General features: G+C 67.7%; 1 protein-coding gene across 4 annotated transcripts; it reads left to right on the forward strand.

Moving 5' to 3' along the window:
- Positions 1-409: 409 nt before the first annotated feature.
- On the forward strand, positions 410-9,954 carry SEMA4C (semaphorin 4C). 4 transcript variants are annotated; one of them, XM_036454022.2, is made up of 15 exons: positions 410-577; positions 2,208-2,355; positions 4,147-4,295; positions 4,496-4,558; positions 5,074-5,172; positions 5,248-5,344; positions 5,435-5,551; positions 5,631-5,782; positions 5,856-6,031; positions 6,276-6,420; positions 6,505-6,727; positions 6,824-6,936; positions 7,903-8,060; positions 8,146-8,216; positions 8,327-9,954. In XM_036454022.2, exons 2-15 carry the CDS (start codon positions 2,247-2,249, stop codon positions 9,157-9,159), a joined length of 2,505 nt encoding a protein of 834 aa, XP_036309915.1. In that variant the 5' UTR covers positions 410-577; positions 2,208-2,246; the 3' UTR covers positions 9,160-9,954. The 4 variants fall into 4 exon arrangements, with proteins under 4 accessions (XP_036309915.1, XP_036309914.1, XP_045443210.1 ...); XM_036454021.2 differs by having other exon boundaries at positions 2,211-2,355; XM_045587254.1 differs by lacking the exon at positions 410-577 and adding an exon at positions 688-1,163.
- Positions 9,955-10,572: the final 618 nt, after the last annotated feature.

Below are 10,572 nucleotides of genomic sequence, written 5' to 3' on the forward strand. Positions count from 1 at the left end.
AGCTGGGCAAGGGGCGCTGGGCGGGTCCCCGGGCCCGTGGAGCGAGAAGCCAGCGCAGCGTCTCCGCGGACGGGGGTCTTCCTGGCCCGGGAGCCCCGTGCAGTCTGGCTGCAGGGCCGGCGGTCGGCCCGGAGGAGGGCCGGGCTCCCCTGAGCCCTCTCGCCCCGAGGCCCCTCCCGAGCCCGGCCGCGCGGCCCGCGGTGGGCCTGGCACACACTCCGGAGAGGCCGGCGCGCGCTTCCCCGGACAATGCCCGGCGCCGCGGAGCGCCCGCGGGTCCCGCGCGGCCGGCGGGGCTGGGGGACGCGGGGCCGGGCCGGGCGCGGAGAGGCCGGGCCGCAGCCCCTCCCGGCGGCCTCCGGGCCCGCCCTCGAGCCCCGCCTGACGTCAGGGAGGGGCGGGGTGGCGGCGGCGGAGAAAGAGCCGGCGGCCGCCGCGGTGGCGCGCGGAGCCCGAGCCCAGGGCGCCGAGCCGAGCGGGACGGAGGGCGGCGCGGGCCGCGGAAGGCGCGGGCGGGCGGCGGGTCGGAGCCGAGCGGGACGGAGGGCGGCGCCGGGACGCCAGCCGCGAGGAGACGGTGAGCGAGGCCGGCGGCGCGGGGCGCGGGGCGCCGCTTTGTCCCTTCCCGGGCAGGGGCCGCCGCACGCGCGAGGACGGGATCGGGGGCGCAGGACGGGATCTGGGGCGCAGGGAAGGGCGGAGGGGCAGTTGTCCGCTCAGATCCTCCTTGCGCCCCCGGCAGGGCGTGGAGCGGGGCCGGCAGCGCCTGCAGCCGGGGTCCTGGGCGCGGACTGGCCGGAGCGCGGCTCGGAGCAGGGTCCCTTGTGCAGGCGGGTCCGCGGCCGGGATCCTCTCCAGGCCCCCGAGCTGCCCCGGCTCCCCCACCCCCGATGGAAAGTTTGGGGCGGGCTTGGGCCGAGGCCAATGTTGTGGGATCGGATTTCCCCGCCGTGGCCCCCCGCCCGTTCCGCCGGGAGGCGGAGTGTCCTGGAGAGCCAGCTCCGAGCTCAGCCGGCCTGTCCCCGGCAGGACCGCTCGCCCATCGGCTGCCGTTCGTGGTGGGCACGGGTGAGGGCCCCCGGGACCCCGCGCCCTGCACCCGCTCCAGGCCGCCCCGGTCTCCGTGTGGGGCACCCTGCGCGCCGCGGAGCCGCCAGGCCGGGGTAAGGGACGGAGGGCGGCCGGGGGTTTGGGACCCGGAGAGTGAGCGGTCCGTCCCCCGCCCTTCCCGCGCGGGGTCCTGGCCGACAGGGGGCGTCCTGGGCCGGCCGCCCGCACGCTCCTGGCGCGGCTGCTTTGTTTGCATTCAAATCCCCGAGCTGGGGGCGCGGGGGAGGGGACAGGCACGGGTCCTGGCGGGGACCCTTTGTTTTGGGGGTAACACGCCCCGGCTGCTGGTCTCTGTGCCCGGCCTGGGAGGCCTGCGGCGGCGGAATGAGCCCGGTTGGCCTGGCCGGGCGCGGGGCGCGATCCCCGGGTGGGAGGCTCCTCAGACCCTGGCGGCACCGCGGCTTCCGGGGAGCCCCCCGCGCCCCCAGCCCGGGCCTGGCCTCCCGCCCCCCGGGCGCCGCCTGGGCCCCGGCCGGCTCCGTCCCCCCGCCCGGCCCGGGGCCGCCGTCCGCCGAGGCCGCTGGCGGAGCGGGGGCGGCGCTGGTCACTCCGCCCCCCTCGCTTCCTGCCCCCTCTGGGCACAAAGGGCCGGCAGCGCGCCCCCCGCCCGGCCGCCGCGGCCTCCGGGGGAGCGGGGCCGGCCGCCCGCCTTTGTCTGCGCGGGGGGCGGGGAGCGGGCAGGACCCCGGCCCGCGGCGCCGGCCCCCGCCGCCCCCTCCTGCCCCGCACCGCCCAGGGGTCCCGTCCAGAATCAGGCCTGGGGTGGCGGGAGCCCCAGCAGGGCCAAGTGTTGCTTCCAGAGGTTACTTTAAAAAACCTGGAATCTGTCAGGCCTGGGGTGGGGGAGGGGTCCTTTTTTATTTTCTTAAACAACTTCCTGTGGAGCAGAGGGATGGGGGAGGGCCTACCCCCCCCCCCGCGGCCCCACCCCTTCAGGGAGACTCCCTGGTCCTTTGGGGGGAGGAGGGGCTCAGGTTTGAGAGGGAACTAGGTCTCGGCTCCTTGGACCGGGCAGGGCCCCGGGGAGGCCTGATCTGTCTGCTGGCAGTGCCCTCGCCTGTGCGCCGCTGCGATGCTGACCCTTTTCTTTCCCCCAGCAGGGCGGCTGGCCTGGAGCTCTGAGCCAGGCGCGTGCCATGGCCCCACACTGGGCTGGCTGGCTGCTGGCTGTGGGGCTGTGGGGCCTGGGCTTCGGGGCTGAGATGTGGTGGAACCTGGTGCCCCGGAAGACGGTATCTTCTGGGGGTGAGTGTCTGAAAGCAGAGGAGACAGACCAGGTGGAGAGAGGGGCCAGGAGGGGCTGCTGAGGGAAGAGACGCTGACAGGCTGCCCCCTTGACTGTGCCAGCTTTTCTCTGCTGCGAAGGCCCACCATGCAGGTGACCCAGTTTTGACCCTAGGGACTTGGGACTGATCGTCCGGCTCAGGACCAGGGCTGTCCCCTGCCTCCTCTGCATCCCTCTCCCCATCCTCACTTCTGCAATTGTCACTCTCCCTGAGTGTGTAGCCAGATAGATATCCTGAACCCGCATGAGCTTGAAACCACGGCCTGCGACCTGTGGCCCTCGGTGGGCGTGTGTGCACGTGCTCGTGTGGAGGACAGCAGCCTGCCAGCCTTACTGTGGGCGCACACGTACCCAGAGGTGATGTCAGGTGTTTGTGCCATCCCTGCACTCTGGGGACCTGGGATGAGCTCACCTCCCACAGGCTGCTCTCAGGTGCTAACGAAGCCTTCCTGCCTGGCTGTGTTTGGACCCAGCTTTGGCTCCAAAGACTGAGCTGATTTAGGGGGCCTGAGGACAGGTCGGCAGCTATTTTGGAAGCCGACATAGGGGTCCTGTGACTATGGATGTCGTAGTGCCCTGCCTGTTGAATGGCAGCAAGGCTCCCAGCCCCAGGCTTCAGCTCCATCTCCATCCCAGCCTCCGGTTCCCCTCCATGTTCCAGCGGCCAGCTGTGCTGGCGGGTCGGGCAGCCTGCATGTGTTTGAGAGGAGCGGGAGGTTTCTAAGACAAGGAGCGCTCACAACTTCTGTATGCCTGCCCTGCGGGGTCCGGCTGGGCTCTGATGTGGGCACTGGGCAGCAGAGCAGAGAAGGAAGAGGCACTGTGGAAGCCGGGAAGGAGCCTGCCCAGCTCTGCAGCCAGAGGCGCTGCTGACCCGAGAGTGGGAGCCATCATTCTGATGGCTTCCTCTGGCCGGAAGCTGTGGCCGAGATATCCTTCCTTCCTCCTCGCAGCTCAGATGTGCTCCTCCCAGGCTTTTCCCGGGAAAGCAAGGCCCGCAGTCGCTGTCCGCCAGGCGGCAGTTCAGGAAATGCCCTTTATTGCCATCAGGGCACTGGGCTACGTTGCTGTGGGGCTGCCAGCCCTCATGTGGGGAACAAGGACAAGGGGGCCCAGGAGACCATTGCATAGAGCAGCGATTTTTCAACCTTTTTCATCTCATGACACACAGAAACTAATTACTAAAGTTCTGTGGCACGCCGAAAAAGATGTTGTATTTTTGGCCAGTCTGACAAAAAAAAAAAAAAAAAAAGATAATTTTGGTTCATTCATACGGAATGGCTATTGTTATAGTGCCTGTTGTAATTTTTTTATTGGACAGTCTAAGGGAAATGTGGTCAGTGCCCTTGACTAAAATAGTCAGGCATGGTTATTGTTGTTAACCCTCACCTGAGGATATTTTTCCATTGGTTTTTAGGGAGAGGGAAAGACAGAGAGAAACATCGATGAGAGAGAAACACATTGATTGGTTGCCTCCTGCACGTGCCCTCACCAAGCTCCGGCCAGGGCCCAGCTGGGGAGGAGCCTGCAAACAAAGCATGTGCCCTTGACCCAACCCGGGATCCTTTAGTCTGCAGGCTCGCGCTCTACCCACTGAGCCAAACTGGCTGGGGCAGGTATTGCATGTTTTAAACATTCTTGTGGCACACTGGTTGAAAATTCTGGTGTAGAGGGAGGCTGATTGGGGCGGGGGTGCCTGGAGCCCTAAGGAGGCCGCCCACCCACAGCCTCGCTCTCCGTCCCGCCCGCAGAGCTGGCCCCAGTGGTGCGGCGCTTCTCCCAGACGGGCATCCAGGACTTCCTGACGCTGACCCTGACCGAGCAGACCGGGCTGCTGTACGTGGGGGCCCGGGAGGCCCTGTTTGCCTTCAGCGTGGAGGCTCTGGAGCTGCAAGGAGTGGTGAGCGGAGGGGGCGCGGGAGGCACGGCCGTGGCAGGCCAGGCGGCCCCGGGGACTGGCTGGCTCTGCGCCGTGGGCCGCGTGGGGCCGTGTCCTCCCCGCAGCCAGCGCCCGCCGTGGGCACCTGTCCTGGCACCGGGTCTTCGGTGGCTGCCACAGGCGCTTGGGCACACGCTCAGTCCCCCCGTCTCTGTCCCCAGATCTCGTGGGCAGCTCCTGCGGAGAAGAAGACCGAGTGTGTCCAGAAAGGGAAGAATAACCAGGTGGGCGCCTCCGACAGGCCAGGGGGGCGGGCAGGAGCCTCTGCCTCCCCCCGGCTGGGCCTCATGGCTCACGCTCTGCCCGGGGCTCCCTTTTCATTCCTGATCTCCCTCCAGTGTCCCCATCCTCGGCCCCCTCTTCTGACTGCACCCCCATCCTCGGCCCCCCTCTTCTGACTGCACCCCCATCCTCGGCCCCCCTCTTCTGACTGCACCCCCATCCTCGGCCCCCCTCTTCTGACTGCACCCCCATCCTCGGCCCCCCTCTTCTGACTGCACCCCCATCCTCGGCCCCCCTCTTCTGACTGCACCCCCATCCTCGGCCCCCCTCTTCTGACTGCACCCCCATCCTCGGCCCCCCTCTTCTGACTGCACCCCCATCCTCGGCCCCCCTCTTCTGACTGCACCCCATCCTCGGCCCCCCTCTTCTGACTGCACCCCCATCCTCGGCCCCCCTCTTCTGACTGCACCCCCATTCTCGGGCCTCCTCTTCTGACTGGATCCACTTTCCTCCCCAGACGGAGTGTTTCAACTTCATCCGCTTCCTACAGCCGTACAACGCGTCCCACCTGTACGTGTGCGGCACCTACGCCTTCCAGCCCAAGTGCGCCTACATCGTGAGTGTTTACCTCCTCCGCCCGGGTGCTCTCTGAGCGCCGGGCCTGCTGGCCTCACTCTCTCTCCTCTGCCAGGACACGGGCACCTTCACCTTGGAGCACGGCGCCTTTGAGGACGGGAAGGGGAAGTGCCCCTACGACCCCGCGAAGGGCCACACCGGCCTCCTTGTGGGTGAGCGGCCCCTGCGGCAGGCCGGGGTCCCAGGGCTCGTCCCGTCCCAGGCTGCCCACCACCCGGCCTCCTGACGCCCTGTCTCCACAGATGGCGAGCTGTACTCGGCCACACTCAACAACTTCCTGGGCACCGAGCCCATCATCCTGCGTAACATGGGGCCCCACCACCCCATGAAGACAGAGTACCTGGCCTTCTGGCTCAACGGTGAGCCCCTCGGAGCCTGCGTGGGGGGCGCGGGGGTGGGGGCCGCCCTGGGCCTCGCTGAGTCTCCCCCCTCCCCCAGAACCTCACTTTGTGGGCTCCGCCTACATCCCGGAGAGTGAGGGCAGCGTGACCGGGGACGACGACAAGGTGTACTTCTTCTTCAGCGAGCGGGCGCTGGAGTACAACTGCTACACGGAGCAGGTGGTGGCCCGCGTGGCCCGCGTCTGCAAGGTACGGGGCGCGGCGGAGCCCGGGCGCCCTGCCGGCCGCGGGCCGCCTGCCAACGCCTGCGTGTCCCCGCCAGGGCGACGTGGGCGGCGCGCGGACCCTGCAGAAGAAGTGGACCACCTTCCTGAAGGCGCACCTGGTGTGCTCGGCCCCCGGCCGCCACCTCTACCTCAGCCACCTGCAGGCGCTGCACACCCTGCGGGGCGCCTCCTGGCGCAACACCACCTTCTTCGCGGTTTTCCGGGCGCGATGGTGAGCAGGCCGGGGTCAGGGTGGCGAGAAGCGGGTCTGCAGGTCGGGGGTGGTTTATGGTGTGGGCCTGTGGGTGAGTCCGGAAGCCAAGGAGGGTGTTGGTCACCCGCTCCCAGGGGGACCTGGGCCGGCTCGCTGCCCCCGGCACTTCAGAGTGGCCGTTACACGGTGCGTGTCGTGACGGCTCCGCGCCGGGCCCTGCCCTCCCCGTGCGCGGCCTGACCGTGGGTCCTCCCTCTGGCAGGGGGGACGTGGACCTGTCCGCCGTCTGCGAGTACCAGCTGGAGGACATTCAGAGGGTGTTCGAGGGTCCCTACAAGGAGTACCACGAGCAATCCCAGAAGTGGGGCCGCTACACGGACCCCGTGCCCACCCCGCGGCCGGGCTCGGTGAGTTGCCCCGGGAGGGCCGGCTGCCCTCAGCCCCGGTGCCATTCCCGCGGACTGACCGCTCTCCCCGACCCCGCTCTCCAGTGCATCAACAACTGGCACCGCCACCACGGCTACACCAGCTCTCTGGAGCTGCCCGACAACACCCTCAACTTCGTCAAGAAGCACCCCCTGCTGGAGGAGCAGGTGAAGCCGCTCAGGGGCCGGCCCCTGCTCGTGAAGAAGGACACCAACTTCACCCACCTGGTGGCGGACCGGGTCCCGGGGCTCGATGGAGCCTCCTACACAGTGCTGTTCATTGGCACAGGTAGGCGCGTGGGCATCGAAAGCCTGTGCCCGGAGAGGGGGTGCCCCGGGGACCTGTGCTTTCACTGACACCTGTCCTCCCCCCCCCCCCCCCCAGGAGACGGCTGGCTACTTAAGGCTGTGAGCCTGGGGTCCTGGGTCCACCTGATCGAGGAGCTGCAGGTGTTTGACCAGGAGCCCGTGAAGAGCCTGGTCCTGTCCCGGAGCAAGGTAGCCATCAGCTCCGCCCCCAGCCCGTCCTCTTCCCCAGCCTTGTGCGAGGCCCTTTCCGGGCGGAGCGGGCACTCCGCACACCGCTGGGCTGGGGCCAAGCTCCGGGGTCAGTCCGGTGCCCCTGCACTCCGGAGGCTGTGCATGGCCAGGGCCCTGCCAGGCTGCATACTCCCCAATCCTGACCCCCACACCCCCCTTCCCAGGCGCACCTTTCCCCTCCGGCCTGTTGTCCCACCTAAACGTCCACATGCTCCTCCTTTACACACTGTTCCCAGACGTGGAGTGATGGCAGAAAGAAAGTCTGGTTGAAGAAACCCAGACTAGCAGTCACCGTGCAAACAGGAAAACACCTTATGCTCTGCTGCTAAAAGAGGGCTGGCTGCCTGGTCTGGGTCCTGATCTCCGTCCAATGTCCCCATTCTATTGTGAGACCATTGTGAGGGCTGCCGGAAAGCATACTTCCTGCACTATTTATACTGTACTGGAGCGCGCGCGCGCGCGTGTGTGCGTGTGTGTGTGTGTGTGTGTGTGTGTGTGTGGCTATCCACAGCACCACAGGCTCCTGTTCTCTCCAGGAAGGCCACCTTTAAGGTGCTCAGGATGGTGTGTGTGCGTGTGTGTGTGTGTGTGTGTGTGTGGCTATCCACAGCACCACAGGCTCCTGTTCTCTCCAGGAAGGCCACCTTTAAGGTGCTCAGGATGGTGTGTGTGTGTGTGTGTGTGTGTGTGTGTGACTATCCACAGCACCACAGGCTCCTGTTCTCTCCAGGAAGGCCACCTTTAAGGTGCTCAGGATGGTGTCGGCTCTAATAAGCCCCCGTGCATTCTGTGGTCCTTAGGTTTCCGTCCTTGGTTCTCCCTTCTTTTGGCCCCTTTGCCCTGTGCCGCTCCCAGCAGTCCCAGCCGTGCCCACCCGGGCCCGGGCCTGTGGACCCTCTCCCACGCCCACCGCTTCTCTTGCAGAAGCTGCTGTTTGCCGGCTCGCGCTCCCAGTTGGTTCAGCTACCCGTGGCCGACTGCGCGAAGTACCGCTCCTGTGCCGACTGCATCCTCGCCCGGGACCCCTACTGCGCCTGGAACGTCAACGCCAGCCGCTGTGTGGCCGCGGGCGGCCCCTCTGGGTGCGTGGGGCTCTGCTCCCGCTGGCCGGGAGGGGGGGGCAGGCGGCGGGAGCAGGGACGCTGATGGACCCTCTTCCCCAACCAGGTCCCTGCTGGTCCAGCAAGTGAGGATCTCGGACACCTCGGGCCTGTGTAACTTCCGCGGCAGTAAGAAAGGTGAGCTCCCTGCCCCCTCCCGCGGGGCGGGCCCCGCCAGAGCGAGTGTCCGCACTCCCTGGGCCCTGGCTTTCCCGCGCTGACCGCTCCCTCTCCTCCCCGCCCTGCAGTCCGGCTCACGCCCAAGAACATCACGGTGGTGGCGGGCACCGACCTGGTGCTGCCCTGCCGCCTGACTTCCAACCTGGCCCACGCCCGGTGGACTTTCGGGGGCCGGGACCTGCCTGTGGAACAGCCGGGCTCCTTCCTCTACGACGCCCGCCTCCAGGCCCTGGTGGTGATGGCGGCGCAGCCCCGCCACGCCGGCGCCTACCACTGCTTTTCCGAGGAGCAGGGCGCGCGGCTGGCCGCCGAAGGCTACCTGGTGGCCGTGGTGGCCGGCTCCGCGCTGACCCTGGAGGCGCGGGCGCCCCTGGAGAACCTGGGGCTGGTGTGGCTGGCCGTGGTGGCCCTGGGCGCCGTGTGCCTGGTGCTGCTGCTGCTGGTGCTGTCGCTGCGCCGCCGGCTGCGGGAGGAGCTGGAGAAAGGCACCAAGGCGGCGGAGAGGACCCTGGTGTACCCTCTGGAGCTCCCCAAGGAGCCCACCGGCCCCCCCTTCCGCCCCGGCCCCGACACTGACGAGAAGCTCTGGGACCCCGTTGGCTACTACTACTCGGACGGCTCCCTCAAGATCGTGCCCGGACACGCCCGGTGCCAGCCCGGGACGGGGCCCCCCTCCCCACCCCCGGGCATCCCCGGCCAGCCCCTGCCGTCCCCCACTCGGCTCCACCTGGGGGGTGGGCGGAACTCGAACGCCAACGGCTATGTGCGCTTACAGCTGGGCGGGGAGGACCACGGCGAGGGGCTGGGGCACCCCTTGCCCGAGCTGGCGGACGAGATGAGGCGCAAACTCCACCAGCGCCAGCCCCTACCGGACTCCAATCCCGAGGAGTCCTCGGTATGAGGGACCCCACCACGGCGTGGGGCGGCCTGGGAGCCCCGGCTCCTACTTTTGCACAGGCACCAGCTACCTCAGGGACATGGCGTGGGCACCCGCTCGCCCATGAGGACCTGCTCTGCTCAGCACGGGCACTGCCACTTGGTGTGGCTCACCAAGGCACCAGCCGCCCACACGGCGTCTTCCTCCTCTCTGTGAGGGGCTGTGAATCAGGCACGCGGGACCCCAGCAGCCAAACCTTCAGACAGAAGTTGGAGATATGGGTGCGTTTGTGTATGTGTGTGTGCACGTGGGTGTGTTTGCGTGACCGTCTTCTGTTTCTGTGGTGTCTTCCCTTGGCCTGGGGTCCTCCTGGTGAGTCATTGGAGCTATGAAGGGGGAGGGGTGGATCACTTTGCTTCTCTTGCCCCCACTGTCCCCAGGAGGGGCAGGGGTGTACATATGGGGGTGGGCTGGGCAGGGTGCTGTGCCCCTGGGGGAGTGCAGGGCTCGGGTGGGCCTAGTCCTGCTTCTAGGGTGGTGAATGTTTCCAGGGTTCGGGGAGGGAGTGGACCTCCTGTGTGTTTGGGGGAAGGGAGGGAGGGCCTCCCGTTGGCCCTGGGTTCGTGGTATTTTATACTTGTCCTCCCTCACAGGGCTGGGAGAGGAGGGGGAGAGGGTGGGCATGCTGCGGATATGGCATAGCCTCTCCCAGGCCTGGAGGAGGGCTCCTAACAGTGTAACTTATTGTGTCCCCGCGTATTTATTTGTTGTAAATATTTGAGTATTTTTATATTGACAAATAAAATGGAGAAAATGAAACTGACTGGACTGAGACATTTGGGCTAAAGCCTCAATGCCAAGAGGGAAGGCTCCCTGTGGAAGAGTCAGGCCATCCCGCTTCCCCTTGGTCCTGGCCCGCCGCCGGTGCCCTCAAAGGGGAAGGACGGCGGACCCAGTGTCCCCAGCGGTGGCTGTGGGCGCGGAGCCGGCCTCGGCCTCTGGCCAGGGGGGAAGACAGGGAACTGGGAGTCACAGCGGGGGCGGAACTGACTTCCCAGAACTCGGGAAGGGGAAGGGGGTGAGGGCGGGAGGCCGCTCCCTGGAAGCTCTGGGGCCGCCTCGCTGGGGGGCATCGGGGCTGCGGCTCCGGGGCGGGAGCGCAGGGCGGCCACGTGCACCGCCGCCCCGGCCCGCACGCAGGCCTCAGGGCGGCGTCCGCCCGGCGGCGCTGCGGGCCTGGCTGAGGGACCCGCTGGACCCGCGAGGACCTTCTGATGTCCAGAGGGCCGAGCCCTAAACTGGGCGCCACTGCGGGCGGGTTCCGCCCTCCTGCCCGCGGGGCTTGCAGCTGCTCCTGCCTCCCACGGGAAACGGACCGGGAGGGCGTGAGGCGTGGCCGCGAGGCCTCAGGTGGCTGGGGAGCCTCCCTCCTGGGCC

The sequence above is a fragment of the Pipistrellus kuhlii genome, unplaced genomic scaffold (genome assembly GCF_014108245.1).
Source record: "Pipistrellus kuhlii isolate mPipKuh1 unplaced genomic scaffold, mPipKuh1.p scaffold_m20_p_27, whole genome shotgun sequence".
NCBI lineage: Eukaryota > Metazoa > Chordata > Mammalia > Chiroptera > Vespertilionidae > Pipistrellus > Pipistrellus kuhlii.

Bases quoted from the DNA above. Each gene is read 5' to 3' on its own strand.
- SEMA4C (XM_045587254.1), top strand. From the start codon at position 891: ATGGAAAGTTTGGGGCGGGCTTGGGCCGAGGCCAATGTTGTGGGATCG. The intron at 5,345-5,434 runs GTGAGCGGCCCC...CTGTCTCCACAG, and splicing joins CCACACCGGCCTCCTTGTGG to ATGGCGAGCTGTACTCGGCC. The intron at 6,421-6,504 runs GTGAGTTGCCCC...CCCGCTCTCCAG, and splicing joins CCACCCCGCGGCCGGGCTCG to TGCATCAACAACTGGCACCG.